The sequence below is a fragment of the Notolepis coatsorum genome (assembly GCF_963971535.1).
Source record: "Notolepis coatsorum genome assembly, chromosome: 6".
NCBI classification, from domain to species: Eukaryota; Metazoa; Chordata; class Actinopteri; order Aulopiformes; family Paralepididae; genus Notolepis; species Notolepis coatsorum.
In genome coordinates, this window is record NC_140170.1 from 86,268,627 (window position 1) to 86,292,494 (window position 23,868).

The window sequence follows — 23,868 nt, forward strand, 5'->3', positions numbered from 1 at the left end:
TTTCATTTTGGTTTATAGACTATTATCTGAATGTCTGTGAAATAGGCTGGCTTCTGTAGGTAATATTATCAAAGGTTGCTAATAATACATATGTTTTATGAATCATGTCCTACTGAGAGACTATTGTCTCTAGACAAAAGCATAATTTCCCTTCTATTAATGGGTAAAAAGTCATGTTCCGCCCCCAAGTGTTCCTCCATTGTATGTGTCCAAAATAGCAGCAGCAGGCAATACGTTACCCCTTGCCCTATATTACCACATTACGGCACATTCCACTGGAGACACTTTAAATTTGTGCTGTGCTGTGTTTTAGCATTCATATCAAATGAGCTTTCAAGAGAGCCACAAATAGCCAAGATGCCTGTCGACTACAGTGGGACGTGGGACATGATCAGTAGTGAGAACTTCGAACCATACATGATTGTTCTTGGTAAGTGTCTTAGTTCTTGTTACATATACAGTATAGCATGAAGATATTCAAGTCTATAAAAGCACTTTAATGATGTTGAGGAAATCCTTACTTATTAGCTTTTGTGTGAAATGGTGAAGTCTTGTTATACTATAGGCCATGCGAGCAGCCCTTTGAAAAATAAATTTTTTGAAAGTTGTGTTATTTAAAAAAAAAAAAATGCTTACATTAATTCAGAATTGAGTATGGACTAATCATTTTTCGAAGGAGGACATTGGCTCGGAATGGACCACCCGGCCAATGGGTGTTGCTCTAACAGTGAGATGAAGGGAGTTCAAATGTACAGTAGAAATGTTCAGGCATTTGTTGTCACGCACGCTGTAACGTGTACATGAACATATGGAACAAGGTCAATTCAAGAGTTTTCTAAGGGGAGTGAAAAATGGTTATTATTAACACATCCTTCTCACCATTACAGGCATCGATTTTGCAACTCGGAAGATGGCCAACATGCTGAAGCCACAGAAGGTGATTGAGCAAGATGGAGATTATTTCATCATTAAAACGAACACCACTTTCAAAAACTACTTGTGTTCATTTCGAATTGGAGAGGAGTATGAGGAGGTGACCAAAGGGATGGACAACAGAACGTGCCAGGTGAAGATTTGCACAATCATCTCCCTAAGTCTCTATGTATACCCTTGTATCACATGCTGTCAAGAAGATGTATGTTACAGTAAATGTGGGAAATGTACACATATTTACGGTAACAAACTAATTTCAGTTTTTAATCAATCCAGACACATGGATACCTGCAGCTTAAAACTGTAGCAGTACAGTATGGGTTGACCGTGTCAGATCAAAGTTTATTTGTATTGATTATTTCATGTCAGACGCTGGTCAGCTGGGACAATGATAAGCTGGTGTGTATCCAGAGAGGAGAAAAGAAGAACAGAGGCTGGAGCCACTGGATACAAGGAGACATACTTTATCTGGTAGGACTTTATCCTTAAAGGGTATAGATATTTTATTTATTGTATTTTATTCTTATGACCTGGGACAGTCTAATCAGTATTATGTGAACATAAACACCTCTCTCTGAAAGTAGTAAACCGCTAGCCAGTAGACGTAAGTAAGTAATCACAGTCTGGAACTGCTCCATATAGCTACAATGGATGAAAGATTGACTGGGGGGGGGGGGGTTAACACTCAAATTAGCTTTATATTAAACTATTGATATCAGTAGACTAGCAAACCAGAAAATAATTAATAATAAGTACCGGTACTATCAAAGCCACCTTTTCCATTATTTATTCATATTTCTATGCTGGTATACTGTGCAGTTCCTAAGTCTGCGTCCAGTGAGAATAACAACATTTATTACATGGCGTTTTCACATTCGCCGAAATGCTTGCTTGTGATTGGTCAACAGCCCCCCGACTGCGGTCATTATTTTTCGCAGCGCAGCTGTTCGCAATCAAGCCCACTGACACACACTGTTTCAGTGCAATTAGACACTGCCGGTGTTCTGCCGGCGATGACAGGGGGCGGAGCGACGAGCGGAGCCAGAACGCAGCCAGATTGAACCAGTGTTGCGAGTCGATGTAAAATGAATTAGGTATATTGTTAGTAAGTTAGCCATGTAATAAGCGGGATAATGTCCCACATCAGTGCAGCAAATCAGAGAACACCTGCCGCGGCTGCACTGACAGCGGAGCCAGCCCAGAACAGAGGCTGCCCGCGATAATAATAATCACTTTATTTGGGCTGACAGAGCCACAGAACAACTGCGATTTGTCAAATGAATTAGGTATATTAGTAAGTTAGCCATGTAATAAGCGGGATAATGTATAGCCTACTCGGTCATTGTCGCAAAATAATTGACCTTCACTACGTTTAAAACACCTCGGCGCGGCGCCTCGGTATTTTAAACTCCGTGTCGGTCAATTATTTTGCGACAATGACCTCGTAGCCATACATTATCCCTTACTTATTTTGGCTCTGTACTCCAGATTTGAAATGCACCAATGACTATGAGGTAAAGTGCATACGTTCAGCTTTAATTTGAGGATGTTTACATTCATATTGGGTGAACCATGTAGGCATTTGTATTCATAGTCCCCCCAATTTAGGGGACCAAGAGTAATTGGATAAATAAACAAACATTTAAATAAAGTCATAATATTTTATATTTGGTTGCAAATCCTGAAGTCTGTGACTTTTAACTGGTCATTCATAAAATAGTTATGTCTTCCCTGCTAAGAAAATGTCCCTCTATATATTTGAAGGGATTTTAATTGTAGTGTATTCTCCATCAGAATCCTCAAACACAGTATGGGACATGTAGTTGACTTCTGAGTGTTATGTTGTCTACATAAAGTATCATCCTCCTGTCACTATAAGTTAAAGTATAGATAGGTGCAATTTCAGATACTTTTTTGTGTCGAATTTTAACTCTACTTGTTTTTTCCCTCTATTTTCAGGAACTCACTTGTGAGAATAAAGTCTGCAGGCAAACGTATAAAAAGACTGCTTGATTGATTTCACTTTGAGGGCTATAATGTTTTTACTTGACATGATCAGACAAGACCTATATGAATTGAAAATGGGGGACCCTGATGGAAACAAGACAAACGTCTTTCTCAGGTCTGCATCCCCTTAACAATTGTATGTATTGAGCCGTACTGTATTGTACCCATTCGGCAATCTGTTAAATAAAGTTTTCATTCATTCACCTAGCTAGACTTAACATAGTAGCGCAATCGGTCTGTATGGGCTATATTTACATGTAAGGTATATTTCTAATAGAAGATTTTTCACATTGAGTGAAATGCTGTAATACTCCAACCCAGTAGATGGTGCTGTAATACTGGGTTGATGTTTTAAAAAGATAATAAAGAAAAAAAAGATTTGTGCCGCGCAACTTTTCAAGCTGTTTTCTGTCCTGTCCTCCGTTCCCCTGTATAACTTACTATCACAGTCTGTTGCTAGCGCTCAATTGTCCGTTTAACGTTACGTTTTGCGGTTGTAATCTTGTGTTTTCTTGAGCGGCGTCGGTCAAAATTTCGTAGGGAAAAATGTCAGACGACAAAGAGGCGACCCAGCAGGTATGAAATCTCGCTAACTCGTACTCATACTCGTGTCAGCCAAAACACTGCTTTCTACGTTGCTGTTTTCTTGGATTTGATTTTAGATTCCACATTTCAGAGACTCAAGGCAGCAGTGCATTACACGGTAGGCCGCCTGTGCCATAGCATTGGAGAAGATCATAACAGGGCATTCAGCCGACAAGTCATAGCCGCAATCGCTGAAACAACCTTCAGACAATGTGGTGAGTAGCGATAGTCGAACTCATGGCGTCACTCACCAAATCCTATTTATAGGCCATTGCACTTCCGCGTTACACGGAGCTCGTGAGGGGGATAAATGGGACTGTCCGTAGGTACCATAGATAGTAGGTACAACCACGCGCTCCCTTCCCCCGCTCTCTCCTTTGAGCTCAAAATACCGGAAGTGTTGCGGTGGTCTATTGATTGATTGAAAACTTTATTAACAGATTGCAGAATGGCTACAGTACAATACACAATTGTTAAGGGAATGCAGACCAGAGAAAGAATTTCGTCTTGTTTACATCAGGGTCCCCCATTTTCAATTCATCATAACATGACATACACATACAAATGGGGGACCCTGATGTAAACAAGACAAACGTCTTTATCTGGTCAGCATCCCCATAACAATTGTGTGTATTGAGCCGTACTGTATTGTACCCATTCTGCAATCTGTTAAATAAAGTGTTCATTCATTCACACGACATACAGATACAGTACTGCTACATCTATACATTTGACATACCAGATTTGCAAATACAGTACCGTTTGTGATAGTCTAAAAAAGAGTATACATTTGACGTAGATTTGATCCATCTAACATTACCAAATCATCATTTGATTGATTGAAAACTTAAACTTTATTAACAGATTGTATCAATTGTGTATTGAGCCGTACTGTAGTGTATTGTACCCATTCTGCAATCTGTTAATACAATTTTCAATCAATCGATCAATACTCCCTCCCTAGTACGTTTGTAGTCTCAAGACGGTTGACGGACACATGATTAGCTCCAGTTAAAACGTAAAAAAATATCATAGAAATCTGGTGTGTATTACTTTATGCAAGTAACGTTACAGCCCGCCCCTAATACTTGTTTATTTCCCAGATGTATTTGCAAAAGACTTGGAGGCCTTTTCGAGGTAAATAAGTCTTGCTAATACTATTTTCCATTTCTTTGTCCATTAAAACATAGCTACACGATTTTGAGATTTGAGCTCCGTAATGGCTAACGTTAGTTAATGTGTATTGTAGTGAATACAGTGATGTATTGTCAGACATCAGTATCACCTCTATCTGAATCTACAAGTAAGCAAGTGACTGCTGTCCCCGTCTGTTGTCAACACCATTCCTCCACAATCCACAGGTGTCTGGTTCCTCATTCACTCATTTCGAGGGTCATGTCTAAATATACTTGTGAAGTATAAATAAAATATACAGCAATTCTTGTGTAATATATTGTTGTTCCCAAAGTATTCGTTTATTTGAGCTACTGGTGCCATTTTCAAATTATCAGTAAATTAACTATTTCTATATTTAAAGTTTGACTCAAGAGCCATTTATTACCAGTTTGACCAGGTTGTATATTATGGGCGCCATGTTATGTTTAGCACAGTGAGTCATAACAGCTATTTGACTGAGTCACTGACACTCTAGAACTATTTTTGACCCCCCCCACCCCTGTCCAAACTCGGGTAATAAACAACTCTGGACCAACTTGTCACCGGATGTTTGGAATCTTCCAGCAAGGCATCACAAACATGGCATGGGTAGTCATTTATTGGTATTGGTAATATAGCTACGTAGGTAAGGTAACCACTCCACAGGACAAAAATACATAGCACTAACTGAGTTTGGATACTTCAAAGCACCTGTAGACTGAAATGCTAAAACAAAAGCATTACCTTTGATGCAGCAGTTTGTTTAGCTTTAGGAGTATATTTACACTTGGTCCTCAAAATGAATCGGGCACCTGACACCTGGGAGGAATAGCAATGTTTACGGTGGATGAAATGTCCCTTTAATGTGTTTGCATTGGAGACATGCCAAAAGAACCACAGTATCTACAGAGGATGTGAAGCTTGTAGCTCATCGAAGCACTGCATTGGTGAGCAGCTTTCCTTCCATTACATGGCACATACATGTCTAGCATATGTGGGATTTCTCAGCAATCCTTATCAATATTTTTTTGCCACCAGGTCAGAATTAAACATTTTATACAAGCATGGGCGGTAGATGCACTCAAATCACAACAGTTTTATCATTTCATTCATAAATGCAAAATATATTAACACAGTATTGTAAAGCAGATTGGATGTTTGATTTTCTTTTATTATTTTCCAGTACAACTTCATACAGAGAAAGAGTGAAGAGCTTGCCAATAGCAACCAGGAGCAGAGGGACATAAGGAAGAAAGGTGGTGGGAAGAGGAAGAGCAGAGACACTGAAGAGGAGGTTGGGGAATGAGGACAACAGCAACTGCAATATTGTCTCATCAGTTCAAGCTTAATCCACGTGATGATAAAATATTGCAGAAAATACTACAGAACTCTGGCATAATGTTGTAGAACATGTATGTATGCCAACGTGACTGTAGGTTATGTGAATGTGGGAGGGGGTTCCATATGCAACCTTTACTCCAGATTATTCAATTATTTGTTAATAAATCAAAGAAATCCACATGTGATGAGGATAAAATATTGCAGAAAATACTACGGAACTCTGGCATAATGTTGTAGAACATGCATGTATGGCATAATGTTGTAGAACATGTATGTATGCCAACGTGACTGTAGGTTATGTGAATGTGGGAGGAGGGGGTTCCATCTGCAACCTTTTCTCCAGATTATTCAATTATTTGTTAATAAATTGAAGAAATTCAAATAGTCATTTTACACTGATTTCACCATCCAAACAAAGTACATGTCTAAATCATGACTATTTTAAAGGCTCAGCATTGTGACACACTCCAAATTCAAAGCATCTCCCTCCAGTAGCTTGATACGAGCAAACAGTGTTTAAGGAGTTTGCCACATTGCTGAGTCTAACCTGCGATACCCAAGACTTTAACCCCTAACATTCCCTTCCAAACCACAGAGGGGATGTTGAGGGGTCAAAGGGGGCAACCTTCTGATAACTACCAAAAGCAGCAAAAAGAGGTACTACCCCATGTCATGTCTGAGAGGGCCACACAATGAAAGTGTTGGAACTTCCGTCTTCGTCCTTCAGAACAGTGACTTCAGTCAGGGTTAAGACGGAGACCTCGACCAGCAGAGTCCAAGGTCCCTAGATATGTGAATTGAATTAGATTTATGTGGACAAACCAACTGACCCAAAATAATATCAACTAATATCTATTCAAATGAGCTTTATTTAGACAACTCCCTTCATTTGACAGGTCTTTAAAACACCTTAAAACATCAAGGTCTACTGGGAATCATTGACAACCACACCACTCCACGTTCGCACACCAACACTCACGTCCCCAGTGTCCTCAGCAGGTGTCATCCACATCAAGTTCACACTTACAGATCAGTTTGATAACAAGGAAAGAAACCACACACACCATACAGCATCCAGATCAGATTATATAAGCAAGACAAAATTCACAACATTCCACTACATTTGATACTGAGTCTGCATTTGATCAATATAAAGGATAGGAAAAATTGCAAAGATAAAAAAACGAGATCTTGAAGTACTAATTAAAGAATGTCCATGTTAGGGGGGGGAAGGCGCTTGTAGCATCCGCAGCTTCCACTCACACACTCAAAAGCAGTCAAATTGGGCCCTTTCATCGCACAACCAGTCCTTTTCACGCTTCTCTCCGTTCGCTCACTCTCATCGCTCCACTCTTCGTCACAAGCCATCATCAAGCGCACTCATCAGTTCTCAAAATGTCAGTTGCGCAGTTCTTTCCATAAAAAATTTGGATAAAAATGAAACACCCACCGTCTCTTCGAACATGCGGAGTGAAGCCGTTCTTTGATGGCATAGCATTTACAGATGGGAAGAGGGAGAGTGATACTGACACCGCCCAAAGAATGAGCTTCCTCCCAGGAAAATGGAAGAGAGGTGAACTGCAGAAGAGATGTAAGTGAAGGCTTTTCCATAGAACTTGACTGCAAATAAAAGTTGCACTTAAAAAAAAAAAACACACATTTCAACCAGATTCTTTCCAATGCAAGATTGCATTCAAAGTAACAGTTGGATGACGGTGAGCCACAAACAGCACTCATGCAATATCAGAAAGACCATTTCACACAATACATGCATTAGAGAATCCAGTTGAAATCAATCATAATACAAACTTAACAAATGAGACATCAAAATAGCACTTAAATTGGACATCCTGGTAAACAAATAATTCACTTCAACACTTTCTAAATTAAATCTTTAGCATTTTTCCAAATGTACAAAACATGTTTCACAAAGCGTTCAGTTTCTCAGATACGCATCAAACACCAGAAATAAATTTGGAAAAGACTCTTCTTTCTCACAATACTTACCATACAAATCATTTAACTTACATACCCCACCCAGACGACTTTGACTCCATACTGGACCCAAATCCTGAACTAAACCCACTACCGCTGGTTGTAGAGTTTGACCCAGTGCCCCAGCCTAGACTGGCTGAGTTGGTGCCATAGTTGCTGTTAGCTGCACTGAAAGACTGACTCTGGTCCCTACTACTACCACCACTTGTTCCAGTGGCGGTACTGCCTGCGGTACTGCCTGTCTGCCCTTGCTGGCTGGCCAACATACTACCCATCATGCCCCAACTACTCTGCAGAGCAGCCTGAGCTGCGGCCATCATGGCAGGGTTCAGGCTAAAGGACCCGAAGTTAGCCAGATTGCCATTAGCACTGCTTCCCATCCCACTACGGCTGCTACCAAACCCGCCTTGAGCCCCGAAACCACCATTCCCAAACCGTGATGCACGATCCATCTGCCTATTGCCGTGTTTAGGCTCTGCGTTTGAAATGTGCACGCTGACGCCCTTGACAATCAGGTCCTCTCCACAGAGAGACTGGGCAACCTGTAAGAAAAGGGCACAAAGCATGTAAGAGCCAGGTATGAGCATCCATAGTATATTTACAAACTACTCCCGACAAATTCCAGACTGTACCTGATCGTCCGCAAAGGTGACAAATGAAAAAGCACGGAATGGCTTAGGGATGAAGACATCTGTGACTTCACCATACTGCACGAAGAACTGGCGGAGATCATCAGTGGTCATGTCTTCTGTGCAGCGGCCGACAAACACCTTCCTGCACCTCAGAGGCTCATCTGGTCCCTGCTAGAATAACAAAGGGAGGTGGTTTGGATTGTAACTTCCTCTACTGCAATGATGACAGCGACACGTTCTTGATATTACCGATTGGATTTATTTCAATCCGAACTGAACAGATTTAAATCCGAACCGTGAGAACTTATTGGCTGCATGCAATACGAAATTATGGACTGTAGCAGATTCTTCTTCTTCTACCCGAAAGGACTGTTTGTGCCGACACGTCCACTTATATAGAGGGATGTGAGCGGTTCTAGAATGTTCCGCTATGACATCATGAACGTTCCAGAATGTTCTAGCCGGTCCTACTATGACATCATACTTAAACTTAAACACAGAGGCAGTTACATGGATGTTATAGATACAGTATAAACCTAAACAGGTCACATAGGCCTCAAAGCATTAAGAAAATAAAGCTCATGGACTGTATGGTACCTTTGAGTTTGGAAGTTTGCAGTCACACCATCTTCCATCAATCATGTGGCGCTGGGCAACTACTTTATCTTGGGTCTCGTAGTCTGTGAACCTCACAAAACCAAACCCTTTGGAGTTGCCAGTCTTAGCATCTCGTTTGACCTGAATTGGGGGTAATTAGCTGATCACTCTGGCACTTAAAAAAGTTACACGTCATGTCTAAAGTCAAATAAAGAAACCCGTGTTTTGGTGTCCATGTTAGTTACCTGGACCATGATGACTTCTCCGAAGGTAGCGAAGTAGTCCTTCAGGTCCTGCTCTGTTGTTTTCCAGGGCAACCCCAACACAATCAAGTCTGATGTTTTCATGTCTCCCCTCTTCATCTTCACAGCTGAGGAGGCGTCAATCTCGTCCATCTTCCTTTTGTTATCTGAGGGTATATCAACGCGAAAAACAAGACAAAATGGCATTAATTTACACGTCGAGACTAGAATCATCCGACCAGATGCGTATCACATTTTAATAAATCAACGTGTTCGGCATTATCAATTAAGCATGCAATGGGGGTCGCATCTTCAAAATAAGTATTAGCGTTGTTAGATAATACGCATATTCCCAAATACAATAGTCTGCCATTTACCTTTAGGGTAGTTCACAATATACACCAAGTTGCCCCAGCTGGCCTCCGGAGCGTGAAGGACCCCCTCCACCAGACGCACTCCTCTCATACACTGAGACACGGGGCTCCGGAACCGCAGGCCGCACGCCCCTGGAAACTGAGCCGCCACGGTGGAAAGCAGAACTGTTCCATCGTCCTCGGACGGGATCTCCATCGGCTCTTCATTCTCCTCCTCCGCTACGCGAATGTACATTTCAGTCATGTTTTAACGTTACTTGGGAGGGACGGGAACAAAAACAAACCGGCACAGATGTTTAGCTAGTTAGCCGACCACGCGTGCTAAGCTAATGCTACTAGCGTTCAACAGCAAGGCCCCAAAACACCCGGACTGGTGTGGTGTAAATAGTGTTAAAAAAGAAAGTTCTCACTTGGGGAGGGGGTACCAACAAAATCAAACTATAGTGCCTCTCCGGACAGACGCGGTTTACTTGCGGTGTGAAATGTTGCGTTGGTCAACGTTACACTAAGTTACTAGTCTCGACGCGTCGGCCTCGCTCGCTGTTCCTTTGTTCGGCGGTTTGACGAAGTGTGTGTCATCAACACCAGAGGACGACCTCGCAAACTGCGTATTTGGTCCTTTTGTAGGACCAACTAACTGTTGTTCAGAAACGAGTAAAATGTTGTTATAGACGCAAATAATTCAAACGCGGTTGATTTGTTCTCCACTAGACGATAGAAATTAGGATTACCGACGACTGTTTTGCTCGTGTAAAAATGAGATCACCCAGTGCTGCGATCAAAATGGCATTATCTGAGAAATGGCGGATGTGCGTCACAGTTTGGGACCGTACCAACTCTACCAATGGGACGATCTCACTTTAAGGTTCGTCTGTTGTATCATAACTCGTTCATTTAAGCATCGACTCAGTGTGGCCAGTTTATATGGAGGAAAATATAATTGTCTTTTACTTAACTATTAAAAGTTGTTTTAAATCTGTAAATAAATTAATTTCAACCTCAGATCTTTATTATTCACTATCGAGTCCACGACATTGTCCCCTCATTTCTTGGTATAATGTAAGAGTCCAGCTTCACAAAATCTAACTGCTTCCGGTAGCCACTAGGTTTAGGTTAGGTATGTTGCTCTCTGGAAATAAACATAAAATGGACGGGCGAATTGCATGCCAGCCCTCATACAGTAGAATTAGAAAACGGCAGAAAAACAATGCATTTACCAGCGACGTAATTAACGAAAAAGTTTCACTTCAGTGGTGTTCGTACGTGCCGTTCTCAGTAGAGCAGGGGCAATAATCTCGAGGGCCTACCGAACATGCAAACGTGGTGTAAACACGTCCAGCTAAAATCCATATACCTACTAATTTACTGCCCCAAGCATGTTTATTTGATCACACCAAGACAAATGAGTGGTCCACTGAAATGGCGTTTAAAAGTCAAGCACAACCGAGGCTCTAAACTAGTCTAAAGATGCTTCTGGTAAATAAAGTAGACGAGAAAAAGACATCTCAAACAGCTTTTTATTACATGTTCAATAACAGTACAATTTAGTACAGTATCTATCTTGCATCCAGCTCACCGTGGAACACCAACAGACTGAAATAAAATACAAAAGGTGAAAAGGTACATAAGGGTGCAGAGCTCTATCATATTAATGGAAAGAGAAAATGGGATCCATCTCAGTTGAATTGTATTTTCACTTGTGGCCAACAGACAAATACGTCACATTTATTGTACATCATTGCAGAAAAAAGAAAGGTGAAAATATGTCACAACTTTAACAAGAGTGCTTCTGTTTACAGTGAAATGTCCTGTCATTCAGATGCTTTCTGACTTCATTTAAGACCAAGGAAGAAAAAAAAAAGTACAAAAAGTTTTAATATGGACAGTATGTGAGGATGTTTTTTTGTTCCATTGAGTGAATGAATGAATTAATGAAAACTTTATTTAACAGATTGCAGAATGGGTACAATACAGTACGGCTCAATACATACAATTGTTAAGGGGATGCAGACCTGAGAAAGACGTTTGTCTTGTTTCCATCAGGGTCCCCCATTTTCAATTCATATAGACATTTATGACATACACAACATAGTCAAGTTAGACCGCGCTCACAAGTACTCACACTGGGTGCTGTAATCCCATAAAGTTCAGTATAACAAAGCAGGCTAGCCATACCACTGAAGAAGGACATTAGTCCGAAACATGTCTGCTTTGATTCAGGCTGCCAATTAAAAAAACATTGAACCTGTGAGTGCTGGTCCGGCTACCCTGCTTTGTTATACTGACATACACAACATACATGACATTTATGGCATAGGGACATATAGGTATTTAGTACCGATACATTTGTGACATAACGGTATTCAAATATACAGTACTGTTACCCCTAGATCCTGACAGAGTATATACATATGATGGGGAGGGGACTGTACATTAGGAGGGGGTGGGTGGGTGGGAGGGAAATATACATACGGCGGGGAGGGAATATATACATGCGGTGGTGAGGAGACTGTCTATTAGGAGGTGGTGGGGGTTTTGGGCATTTACGGTGGCCAGTTTCGAATTGCAGCCTCCCGTAGGTGCTCTTTAAGAGCGGTTTTGAATGTGGGCAGGGATTCACATTCCTTTACAGCTTTGGATAGGGCGTTCCACATTGTTGTGGCATAATTGCGAAACGTGTTTAGTCCCTTGTTTGAGCCGAATCTGGGTTTAACATGATTTGTTGAGCTTCCTCTGGTGTAGTGGTTGTGGTATTCACTGACCTTTGGGAAGTATTTTGACATGTACATGGGCACCCCGGTCGTATAGTGTATCTTGTAGACCAGGCCCATTGCAAGTTGCTGTACTCCGTCGTCTACTCTAAGCAATCCTAGGTTGGCAAAGTGGGCAGGGGTGAGGTGGGTTCTGGGGTTCAGGTCAAGTAGTAGTCTGACCAGTTTGTTTTGTGATGTTTGTAATTTTGTTTTAAGCGCCTTTGAGGTGCTTTGGTACCATGAGGTGCACGCATAGTCATAGTACCCTTGAATGAGTGCTCCTGCCAGAGTCTTCAGGGTATTCTTGTTTACCAGAGAGGAGATCCGGTACAAGAATCTAGTTCGTTGGTTGACTTTTTTTTATTAGTGTGTTAGAGTGTTGAGGGAGGGAGGACTGGTCGAGAGGGATAGCTTTCTCACAATGATTGTTATAATTATTACAAAAAAATTGGCATCATTAGAACTGGTAAGCATCATTTACACTAAGTATGCAGTCGATATTAAGTCCCTTCTCCATTCTTGCTCACTCTGGTGCATAGCATTACCAGTATTAGTATGTGATGTATGCAGAGTTGAAAATGGGGGACCCTGATGTAAACAAGACGAAAGTCTTTCTCTGGTCTGCATCCCCTTAACAATTGTGTGTATTGAGCTGTACTGTATTGTACCCATTCTGCAATCTGTTAATAAAGTTTTCAATCAATCAATCAAACCAAAAGAAAAATAAATTGGCTTCTATCGAGTTCAAATTATAGTCAATAGGTTAACTCTCCTTTTGAGAAAAATGGATCTAGGATCTTTGCACCATTGAAAGCAAGTCTACAGCATGCACATCTAAATTAACTCATGGCAGACAAACTGAGTGTTTTAACTTAAAAATTTCAAACCATTATTTTCAGACATTGATTTGTACATTTCATTCAGAGTTGCAACTGCAGTCCCAAGCAAAGAAAGTGTCTGTCTATTTAGTCAGGCGAGGTATTTCACTCAAAAGTGGATACTAAAACACAACCCCCACCCTGCCCAGCCAGCCATGCCCCAACCATCCATGTACCAAAACCTCACTCCCCGATCCCTTCCCAACCCAAAGTCAAAGGCATGTACAAGAGTTAAGGGGGTTACCTGGAGAAGGTTACTCATAACTCATTTTGTACTGGAATGAGCATTCATCACAACTTATAGCATGTGCTTGGTTAGTTAACATAGTATTAGTTGAGAGGAGAGGCAAAGCTTCTTCATGTGCAAAGAGCTGTGATGAAATAGAAACAGCTAGTATATAAATACATCATGGACATTTTTGAAAGCCGCTTGTTGTGTGATCGGATCAAGCTTTTGCTTCTGCAAGTTTTTACTTTTTCTCTCATCTTTCGTACATGATTAAACTGGATTAGAAAGATGAGCTTTTAAATTTCAAACATGACTAAAAACCACTGAGGGGAAATATGACATAAAAAGGAAGCCATGGAAAATAACTAACATAAACCATCAGAATAGAATTCTTCTTCAAAAAAAAAAAAAAAGTTTAATAATTTGTACAATTACACTCCAACATTTGCTTTCAAGACGCATACATTTGCATGGGATGATAGTGTTTTTTATCTTTCAAGGTAACATAAAAATGGTCCAAGAAGGAATGCACAAGTTTCTGATTTGATACCACAGGAAATCCTCTTTTTTAGCTAACGTTAGGTGATAAAACAATTGTGCTCTTCTTTGTGTATGAAAGGCATTGGTTTCCCTTCATTTTTGTGGCGTCCAAGTCAGTTTAAACAGTGTCTAAGAAGATGCTGTGAAAGAGAACATTCTGAAGTTGTAATGGTCTTCCAGTCAACTTTGGAGTTAAAGTAACATCTGTGGAATGAAGACAGACGAGAGTCAGAATTGAGCTCAGCTGGACGGCACATTGGGTCAAGTGTTTAAGGAACACACAGAGATTATGGGAAATGTGTTTACCCTCTTCTTCAGAGTCAGACAAGAGATAGAGAATTTCCTCTGTGCATTCAGTAGAAAGTTATCCAGCTGCATGCTAGCCTACTTTAGCACAAATGAAAGCGGAAGATAAGTAAAAAGATAAGTAAAAAATAGAAGTTCTATTTTTTACTTATCTTTAATTCTTTTATCTAGCACACTCTGGAGCAGAACAGGAAAAAGCATTTAATATAAAAGTATTCTGTATTTTTGTATGACAACTAATAAAGAAACTTGAAACACCGTGTTTTTGGCCAACAGCTAGGCTAGCTGGTCCGTATCCGCTTCCATTTATTTGTGCTAAGCTAGGCTAGCTTGCAGCCGGATAGCCTTCTACTGAACGCAGATGATAAATTGGTATCCATCTTCTTGTCCGACTCTAAGAGAAGACGGTAAGCGCATTTCCCATAATGTTGGCATGTTCCTTTAACCTGATAAGTTGTAAGCCGTATTTCGCCTAAAGGTACATGACTAAGTCAATGGAAGATTGCTCCACTTCTGCAAGGTCAATTTGCATGTTCTTTGTATCTAGGAACATCTAGGGACCTGGGGGTATGCATTTCCAGTGTCAGAAATATTGTGTCCGTTACTAGGCTTGAGTAAATTGTAATGAAGAAAATTAGAATATACCGTACTTTTCGGACTATAAGCCGCGGCTTTTCCCCCCATTTTTCGACCCTGCGGCTTATATAACGGTGCGGGTAATCTATGGATTTTTACAGCTAACTGGGCTCGCTCCCTCAGCTCTGTGACCGTCAGATCACTCGTAAATCTGCTGCAGCAGTGCACGCCTTGCCCCTCCTCCTCCGCCTCAGTCGAGCCCTCCTCCTCCCCCTCACAGTCGAGTGCATAGCCAGCAACCAGCCAGACATTAGCTCCCGGGACGATTAGCCACGTTAGTTAGCCAGCAACCAGCCAGGCAGAGACGTTAGCTCCGGGGACGAGTAGCCACGTTAGTTAGCCAGCAACCAGCCAGGTACCGACGTTAGCTCCCGGGACGATTAGCCACGTTAGGTAGCCAGCAACCAGCCAGGCAGAGACGTTAGCTCCCGGGACGAGTAGCCACGTTAGTTAACCAGCAACCAGCCAGGGAGAGACGTTAGCTCCCGGGACGAATAGCCACGGTAGTTAGCCAGCAACCAGCCAGGCAGAGACGTTAGCTCCCGGGACGAATAGCCACGGTAGTTAGCCAGCAACCAGCCAGGCAGAGACGTTAGCTCCCGGGACGAGTAGCCATGTTAGTTAGCCAGCAACCAGCGCTGTTTACTCCTGGGACGAGTAGCCACGTTAGTTAGCCAGCAACCAGCCAGGCAGAGACGTTAGCTCCCGGGACGATTAGCCACGTTAGTTAGCCAGCAACCAGCCAGGCAGACGTTAGCTCCCGGGACGAGTAGCCACGGTAGTTAGCCAGCAACCAGCCAGGCAGAGACGTTAGCTCCCGGGACAAATAGCCACGGTAGTTAGCCAGCAACCAGCCAGGCAGAGACGTTAGCTCCCGGGACGAGTAGCCATGTTAGTTAGCCAGCAACCAGCCAGGCAGAGACGTTAGCTCCTGGGACGAGTAGCCACGTTAGTTAGCCAGCAACCAGCCAGGCAGAGACGTTAGCTCCCGGGACGAATAGCCACGGTAGTTAGCCAGCAACCAGCCAGGCAGAGACGTTAGCTCCCGGGACGATTAGCCACGTTAGTTAGCCAGCAACCAGCCAGGCAGACGTTAGCTCCCGGGACGAGTAGCCATGTTAGTTAGCCAGCAACCAGCGCCGTTTGCTCCCGGGACGAATAGCCACGGTAGTTAGCCAGCAACCAGCCAGGCAGAGACATTAGCTCACGGGACGAGTAGCCACGTTAGTTAGCCAGCAACCAGCCAGGCAGAGACGTTAGCTCCCGGGACAAATAGCCACGGTAGTTAGCCAGCAACCAGCCAGGCAGAGACGTTAGCTCCCGGGACGATTAGCCACGTTAGTTAGCCAGCAACCAGCCAGGCAGCGACGTTAGCTCCTGGGACGAGTAGCCACGTTAGTTAGCCAGCAACCAGCCAGGCAGAGACGTTAGCTCCCGGGACGAATAGCCACGGTAGTTAGCCAGCAACCAGCCAGGCAGAGACGTTAGCTCCCGGGACGATTAGCCACGTTAGTTAGCCAGCAACCAGCCAGGCAGACGTTAGCTCCCGGGACGAGTAGCCATGTTAGTTAGCCAGCAACCAGCGCTGTTTGCTCCCGGGACGAATAGCCACGGTAGTTAGCCAGCAACCAGCCAGGCAGCGACGTTAGCTCCCGGGACGATTAGCCACGTTAGTTAGCCAGCAACCAGCCAGGTACCGACGTTAGCTCCCGGGATGATTGCTACCTAGTGTTGGCTCTATCGTTCCGTGAGCTAACGTTAGTAGCTACCTAGTGTTGGCTAAGTAGCTATCGTTAGTAGCTAGCTACCGTTACCGTTTAAACAAAAATGTTAATAAATGGGAGCTTCCTCAAACAGCCATCTCTTTCCCGACAATCCCCTCTGTGCACAAATCCTTACATTATGGTAATTAAACATTAAAACACCTGCGGCTTATAGTCCAGTGTCAGTGTGGCTTATACATGTACACATCATTCAATTTAGCTGCTGCGGCTTATATTCAGGTGCGGCTTATAGTGCGAAAAGTACGGTAAATTATGATTTGTGATTTTTGCATCTTTGATCAAAAATTGCTACGGGTATGAGAAAATGCTCACTGAGCTCATTCACCACCTTATTGAGATCATGTGTACAAAAAATCTAAGCAAATGAACCGCGGGAAGATGATTAAACAGAAGGATTTGTAGATACAGTAATTAATGATAATCGATTTTAATCATAAATTCATATTTGACCTTGACCTTATTATGGCCAAATCATACATCTATGGATAGGGAAAATGCTCCTCTTTCCAATGGCAGGGTTGAATCTGGATTTAGTCATTTCCTTGCGGTTTTTAATATAATTAGCATTTTCAGATAAATTTGTATTTCCGATAAATCGTATAAAACATCGGTAAAAATGAAAATGTACACCTTGACTACTGTTTTTGATAGGGTTATGGTCTTTACTCTTGGCTACAAAAAAAACATTTAAAAACATTGACCTCTTAACCCTTTCTCTGCCACGCTTATATCCATCCTTATACCATCCTCTGCCAGCTCTATTTGTCTATGGAGATGTTCCCCTTCTTTGCAGGGCTATAACTTTTTTAATTGTATTGCTAAATTGACATTACTATGGCCCATTCAACGTCAAGTATCTATCGTTTAGCATGTAGCAACGTTCTACTTTTTCATTCACATATTCATACTAAAATACGGTCTAAAGTATAAATATGTTTTTATCGTTTTCAGCAGCATTCTGCAGAACGTGAGTTATAGCCCTAAATACATATATTAGATCATCAAATGTAGTTTGATACCAATTGACGTCAGATTAAAAATTTCAATTGTACAAGGTCCTACACGTCATGCCTCATCATCTGCTGGTGACCGGAGGGGGGGGGGGGTTTATAAGTCTGTGGCCGACGTTAAATCATTTATTTAGTATGGGTGATATGTTGATCGGAGCAGTGTGTATGTATAATAATAATCAAACACGCTGAAACTCACCGCAGCTTCCTCGTAGCGTTGGGTGATCGGCGTGGAGCAGAAAGTTCGCTATTATGGGATGTCGATCTAGTTGGTCCAGTTCCAGGTTGTATAATACTATATACGTCCAAATCATGTTGTTTACCGAGTTATTGGCAACGGATCGCTATCCAGTGTATCAAGCTGGAGTCCCGCTAGCGATAGCGAGTGGCCGGACGAAATATGGGCGAGCACCACTTCCGACCACTCACTTCCGGTTTTGGCGATTCGCCGATCGGCCACCAGATGGCGGTCTTGAACCGTTGGAGAGTTGAGAGGAGATCAACAGCAAGTCTCAAGTCTCCGTGGGTGAAATATGATTGCCATGACAGATTTTTGAAATATTGATCTCAAAGACGCTGTACGACGTCATTGGCAGATTAAGCATGGCGAGCAATGACGTCTAAAGTCGTCCTTGGCGATTAAAGGGTCAACATCCAAGGGCCCACATGTGGACGATTCTTTGCCGACCTCTAGTGGCTCGGGTGTGCATTTCTTTTAATACAATATATAGATAGAAATAAAGCCCTATTTGTTGCCTGTCGATTGCCCTTTCAGGTGACAAAATCCGCTCAGCGGTTCTCGAGTTACATGCCGATATGTGAGGCGTGCCCCAAAGTACGCAAAAGTACACATTACCACCCCCGACTCCCGGGGCTCTAGCTCCGTCAATCATTTGGCGATCTCGAAAATCTTTGCAAAGGGTTGAAGCCAATGAGTGTGGCTTTCCAATGATACCCCATGATATGATAATTGGGGATCTAATACGGTCTCTATTGATCGATTTATGATAAAGAAAAGCAGGGTCCCCCTATAGGCTTAACAGGTTTGTGATTGGCAGAAGAATCTAATTCAAATCTACCAAACTTGCCTTTTTTATTTTTATTATTATTTTTTATTAAAATGGAGCTGATGGAATCCCCCCAATAATTTTACTCCCTAAAATGATATACGTGCTAGATCTACATGAAGTGACTAAACACTAATATATAATGTCCATACACCTCGGATTATGTGAAAAGTAAAAATGTAAATTGGGAAATGAAATGGGTGGATTTGCCTGTCACATCTGAATCCATTTCCAAACCGTACCTTACATTTATGTATCAGGCAGGGTTCGAAATTAACGGGGGCTTGGGGCATAATGCCCTTGAAAATGGACAAAATGCCCTCGAAAATCAGTTAAGGGGGGCACTTAATGCCCCAGACAGTTTACTAATTATATATATATATTTATCCGGTAATGGAGCGTCTGTGTATCGTACGGTTCAGATGACGCGCAAATAAAAAAAAATCATTTGGCGGAGCCGGTGTTCTGCACTGGCTGCAGGCAGCAGCAGCAGCAGCACTGCAGCCCAATAGGGTCCAGCTGCAGCCAGGTGCTAGTCAGTTTGTGTAAAAATGGCACGCACAATATAAATCAATCTTCATTACGACTTTAAAAACATAGCCATTATTACATAAGCATACACACATCTTGCCATAGCGTTAGCAGTTTGTACAAAACAACGCACGTTTAAACTATGGTAGCCCAACGCAGCCCGCAAGCTAATACTGTACAGTCAATGAAATGTCACCGTAGCTACTACTAGCTACTGTAGCAGAGGAGGAAATGGGAGTCTGAGAGGCGGGGTGTTTAAAGACAATGATAGGATTTTATTCAACATCCAAGAAGGCTAACATACAACTGTGTTTTACTAACTCCAACCGGGACTATTACCGCTGTCCCACTGCATGTTGATGTTATGAACTCCTCCTAACGTTACCGGAGCTGAAGGTGCCACACGCTAAAATGTCCGTGGGGACCCGCGCCAACCCATAGATAGTTCCAACTCACCGAATTACGTAATCCACCACAGTTGCACTCAATATTTAAATAATGTTAGTCTAAATAAATGTAGACAGAAACATAATAATTTCAAGCAGAAAACGAATCTTTCCATTAAGAACTGACAATCAGGGAATTTAAACATGGTTGACATTGTTTTTGTGTGTTTATATTAAAGAAAGGAAAGTCTAGTGCTAGCTGAGCATATTGTTTGTTTGCACTAAGTTAATACTTTGACAATATATTTTTCAGTCAGTTCGGTCTTTGTGTGCCAAACATTATTTAAGGCTGTAAACACTGTAAACCTTTTATTTTATTTTTAATAAATGAGAAGCATGTTTAGATTTGAGTGTTACATTTTTTTTTAATAAAAATTAACGTATATCGAACTGAAAACCGTGACCCCAAAATCGTGATACGAACCAAACCGTCCATTTTGTGAACCGTCCCACCCCTACCGTTTATCATAAAAATTCAGTGCCCCCGAAATACAAAAAAAAGCCCCCGAAAATCAATTAAGGGGGGCAAAAAAAGCCCTTGAAAAGAAATGTTAATTTCTAACCCTGGTATCAGGAACAGGTAGTAAAATAACACACATATATATATATACATACATCACTTTCTAAGCATGAACTGATTGATTGTGGGACATATGCAAGAATGCAATTGTGAAGAGAAAGAGGTTGCTTCAAATGAAGACAGTTTTGTCAAATGCAGATTATGAAGGACCCGTGTGAAATACCAGTTACTCAGGCTCAATGTGATCTGGATTGTGATCCCGTTAGTCAGGCTCAATGTGATCTGGATGGTCTGAAAACACATTATTGTAAAAGGAAAGAGGCACCGTCAGGCTTCAATTCTAGATCTTCAGAAAACTGTCCCAGGATCCTGTTGCGACTGCCATCCCATCATCAGTAACTCCCAGGCAGCTAACGCGGTTGTCATGTCCAGCTAACACACCTAGAAGAAACACCACACTAACAACTCAGTATTCTTTAACAGTGATGGGCAGTAGCTAGCTACAAGTAGCGACGCTACATAGCTTAACTACAATTCTCAGTAGCGTGCTGGTAGCTCGCTACTTTTTAACCAGGGTAGCGATCTCTGTAGCGGAGCTATTTATAGAACGAAGTAGTAACGTAGCGACGAGAAACGTTACACGCTACTTTCGGGAGAAACAGTCTAGACTAGAAGATCTGCGAGGAGAAAAAAAAACTCCACGTAAAAAACCCACTATGATTGGTTGGTTTGTTTAGATATGAGTGACGACTCACGATTGGGTATGGTAGGCCAAAACATTACGGGTAGGCCAATCAGAGGCAGGATAGGGCGGGACTCCAGCCGCAAAGCAGGAAGTGAAAATCAAAACACAGACGTATTGAATGAATGCAATTTAACGGATTACATGAACCAGTCTGCGCGAAATGGCAGAGGGGTTCGATGGCATTGATGAAGATGATGATGTCAATAACAACAATGACTCTCCATGGCCCTATCTGAGACACATTTATGAGTTTGACTGAAAAAACGGCTAAAACATATGCTGCTCTCTCAACACGTCCAGCACTAACTTGAGGACACATTCAGGTGAGCTGATGAAAATCAACTGTTCCCAAACAGCACACAAGTCAGTACACTTTGTCAACAGCTTTAACTAAGATAGCTGCTATCATGATGTTTCACTGTAGGCAGAAAATGAACAATATTATTGGGGTGGAGAAAAGGAAAAAAAGGAGGGAAAAGCAGTGGTTCTCAACCTGTGGGACAGGACCCCCAGGGGGGGTCCCCACATGATTTTGGGGCCATGGAATGTTTTGTGAGTTACATATTTAAATACATTTGGTCATTTAGCTGACACTTTCATTCAAAGCAACTTACAAATTGTGTACAACAAGTCAGTAGGAGTGGTACATATCTAGCAGCCAAGGATAAGTAGTATTGTTTGTCAGTGTCAAGCTTGAGTGTTATACTCCGAGTACATACTGTAGTAGTATAGACATATTAGCATAGTTGGTAGTAGTATATACATGGTAGCATAATACTAGTAAAATGAAGTAAAACAATTCAGATATTGAAGAAGTGTGTAATACAAGTTCATGTTAAAAGGATGACACAAAAAGCCAGACGAGGGCTTGTTTCAGTTTTATAATAAACAATCAAACTGAGAATTTTTGTCCTGCCTATTTGTTTGGTGGAAACTTGGTCACGAAGTAAAAAAAAAAAAAAAAAACGTAGTGCCAATGTAGCTAGCTATTTTTGCCATGTTCTTGTAGTGTAGCTTGCTACATTTCTCTGGGGATAGCTTCCATTGTAGTTGAGCTATATTTAATCGAGAGTAACTTGTAGTGTAGCTTGCTACATTTTCCAAGTAGCTTGCCCATCACTGATTCTTAAGCTACACACTTTGAATCATGAACCCTTGCACTGAAGAACCATAAGTCTGTTTAAAAAAAATTGGACAGCCCATGTATTTGCAGTTGTGTAGTTAATCTAACATCACTTAGTGGGTGAATGTGATATATCACAAGAAACTACTCAACCTCGACTTAGATAATCAAGTTTGAAAACATTGTTCCTCTGAAAACCTAACTCAAATTGTGTTTTTACTTTCATTTTTTAAATCACGACAAGTAAACTTGAGTTTTTGTGAGGTAATTTAAGCAATAATACATGAAATGGCATGCTCTGCCGTGAGCTTTAAGCAATAATACATGATGGCATGCTCTGCCGTAAGCTTTTGTGAGGTAATTTAAATCAGTAATACATGAGATGGCATGCTCTGCCGTGAGCTTGTGAGGTAATTTAAGCAGTAATACATGAGATGGCATGCTCTGCCGTGAGCTTTAAGCAATAATACATGAGATGACATGCTCTGCCGTGAGCTTTAAGCAATAATACTTGAGATGGCATGCACTGCTGTGAGCTTTAAGCAATAATACCGTACTTTTCGACCCTGCGGCTTATATAACGGTGCGGATAATCTATGGATTTTTACAGCTAACTGGGCTCGCTCCCTCAGCTCTGTGACCGTCCGATCAGACTCGTAAATCTGCTGCAGCAGTGCACGCCTTGCCCCTCCTCCTCCGCCTCACAGTCGAGCCCTCCTCCTCCCCCTCACAGTCGAGTGCATAGCCAGCAACCAGCCAGACGTTAGCTCCCGGGACGATTAGCCACGTTAGTTTGCCAGCAACCAGCCAGGCAGAGACGTTAGCTCCCGGGACAAGTAGCCATGTTAGTTAGCCAGCAACCTGCCAGGTACCGACGTTAGCTCCCGGGACAAGTAGCCACGTTAGGTAGCCAGCAACCAGCCAGGCAGAGACGTTAGCTCCCGGGACGAGTAGCCACGTTAGTTAACCAGTAACCAGCAACCAGCCAGGCAGAGACGTTAGCTCCCGGGACGAGTAGCCACGTTAGTTAACCAGCAACCAGCCAGGCAGAGACGTTAGCTCCCGGGACGAGTATCCACGTTAGGTAGCCAGCAACCAGCCAGGCAGAGACGTTAGCTCCCGGGACGAGTAGCCACGTTAGTTAGCCAGCAACCAGCCAGGCAGAGACGTTAGCTCCCGGGACGAGTATCCACGTTAGTTAGCCAGCAACCAGCCAGGCAGAGACGTTAGCTCCCGGGACGAGTAGCCATGTTAGTTAGCCAGCGACCAGCCAGGCAGCGCCGTTTGCTCCCGGGACGAATAGCCACGGTAGTTAGCCAGCAACCAGCCAGGCAGAGACGTTAGCTCCCGGGACGATTAGCCATGTTAGTTAGCCAGCAACCAGCCAGGTACCGACGTTAGCTCCCGGGACGATTGCTACCTAGTGTTGGCTCTATCGT

At 42.4% G+C, this 23,868-nt stretch overlaps 4 protein-coding genes across 4 annotated transcripts in view; 2 read left to right on the plus strand and 2 right to left on the minus strand.

The window, feature by feature from the left end:
* The first annotated feature begins 313 nt into the window (after positions 1 to 313).
* On the plus strand, positions 314 to 3,323 carry rbp7b (retinol binding protein 7b, cellular). Its single transcript, XM_084316996.1, has 4 exons — positions 314 to 430; positions 888 to 1,066; positions 1,303 to 1,404; positions 2,893 to 3,323. Exons 1-4 carry the CDS (start codon positions 358 to 360, stop codon positions 2,944 to 2,946), a joined length of 408 nt encoding a protein of 135 aa, XP_084173122.1. The 5' UTR covers positions 314 to 357; the 3' UTR covers positions 2,947 to 3,323.
* cenps (centromere protein S) lies at positions 3,319 to 6,199 on the plus strand. Its single transcript, XM_084316997.1, has 5 exons — positions 3,319 to 3,516; positions 3,617 to 3,740; positions 4,629 to 4,662; positions 5,561 to 5,627; positions 5,864 to 6,199. Exons 1-5 carry the CDS (start codon positions 3,487 to 3,489, stop codon positions 5,984 to 5,986), a joined length of 378 nt encoding a protein of 125 aa, XP_084173123.1. The 5' UTR covers positions 3,319 to 3,486; the 3' UTR covers positions 5,987 to 6,199.
* Positions 6,200 to 6,872: 673 nt separating this feature from the next.
* On the minus strand, positions 6,873 to 10,636 carry tardbpb (TAR DNA binding protein b). Its single transcript, XM_084316988.1, has 5 exons — positions 9,865 to 10,636; positions 9,491 to 9,654; positions 9,246 to 9,386; positions 8,649 to 8,819; positions 6,873 to 8,558 (listed from the first exon to the last, which is right to left on the minus strand). The coding sequence occupies exons 1-5, from the start codon at positions 10,103 to 10,105 to the stop codon at positions 8,046 to 8,048; spliced, it is 1,230 nt and encodes a 409-aa protein (XP_084173114.1). The 5' UTR covers positions 10,106 to 10,636; the 3' UTR covers positions 6,873 to 8,045.
* Positions 10,637 to 11,364: 728 nt separating this feature from the next.
* The window catches only part of LOC311230642 (TAR DNA-binding protein 43-like), a 28,428-nt gene continuing 15,924 nt past the window's right edge, over positions 11,365 to 23,868 (minus strand). The window contains exon 7 of the mRNA XM_084316989.1: positions 11,365 to 14,465. The gene's annotated coding sequence lies outside the window, so the exon portion shown is untranslated. The remainder of the gene's footprint in view (positions 14,466 to 23,868) is intronic.

Excerpts from the sequence above, each read along its gene's own strand:
- rbp7b (XM_084316996.1), top strand. The coding sequence starts at position 358 with ATGCCTGTCGACTACAGTGGGACGTGGGACATGATCAGTAGTGAGAAC. Across the intron at positions 431-887 it reads ACCATACATGATTGTTCTTG|GCATCGATTTTGCAACTCGG; the intron begins GTAAGTGTCTTA and ends TCACCATTACAG. Across the intron at positions 1,405-2,892 it reads AAGGAGACATACTTTATCTG|GAACTCACTTGTGAGAATAA; the intron begins GTAGGACTTTAT and ends CTCTATTTTCAG.
- cenps (XM_084316997.1), top strand. The coding sequence starts at position 3,487 with ATGTCAGACGACAAAGAGGCGACCCAGCAG. Across the intron at positions 4,663-5,560 it reads GACTTGGAGGCCTTTTCGAG|ACATGCCAAAAGAACCACAG; the intron begins GTAAATAAGTCT and ends TTTGCATTGGAG. Across the intron at positions 5,628-5,863 it reads CTCATCGAAGCACTGCATTG|TACAACTTCATACAGAGAAA; the intron begins GTGAGCAGCTTT and ends ATTATTTTCCAG.
- tardbpb (XM_084316988.1), bottom strand. The coding sequence starts at position 10,105 with ATGACTGAAATGTACATTCGCGTAGCGGAGGAGGAGAATGAAGAGCCG. Across the intron at positions 9,387-9,490 it reads GAGAAGTCATCATGGTCCAG|GTCAAACGAGATGCTAAGAC; the intron begins GTAACTAACATG and ends CCCCCAATTCAG. Across the intron at positions 8,820-9,245 it reads GCAAACTTCCAAACTCAAAG|CAGGGACCAGATGAGCCTCT; the intron begins GTACCATACAGT and ends TTGTTATTCTAG.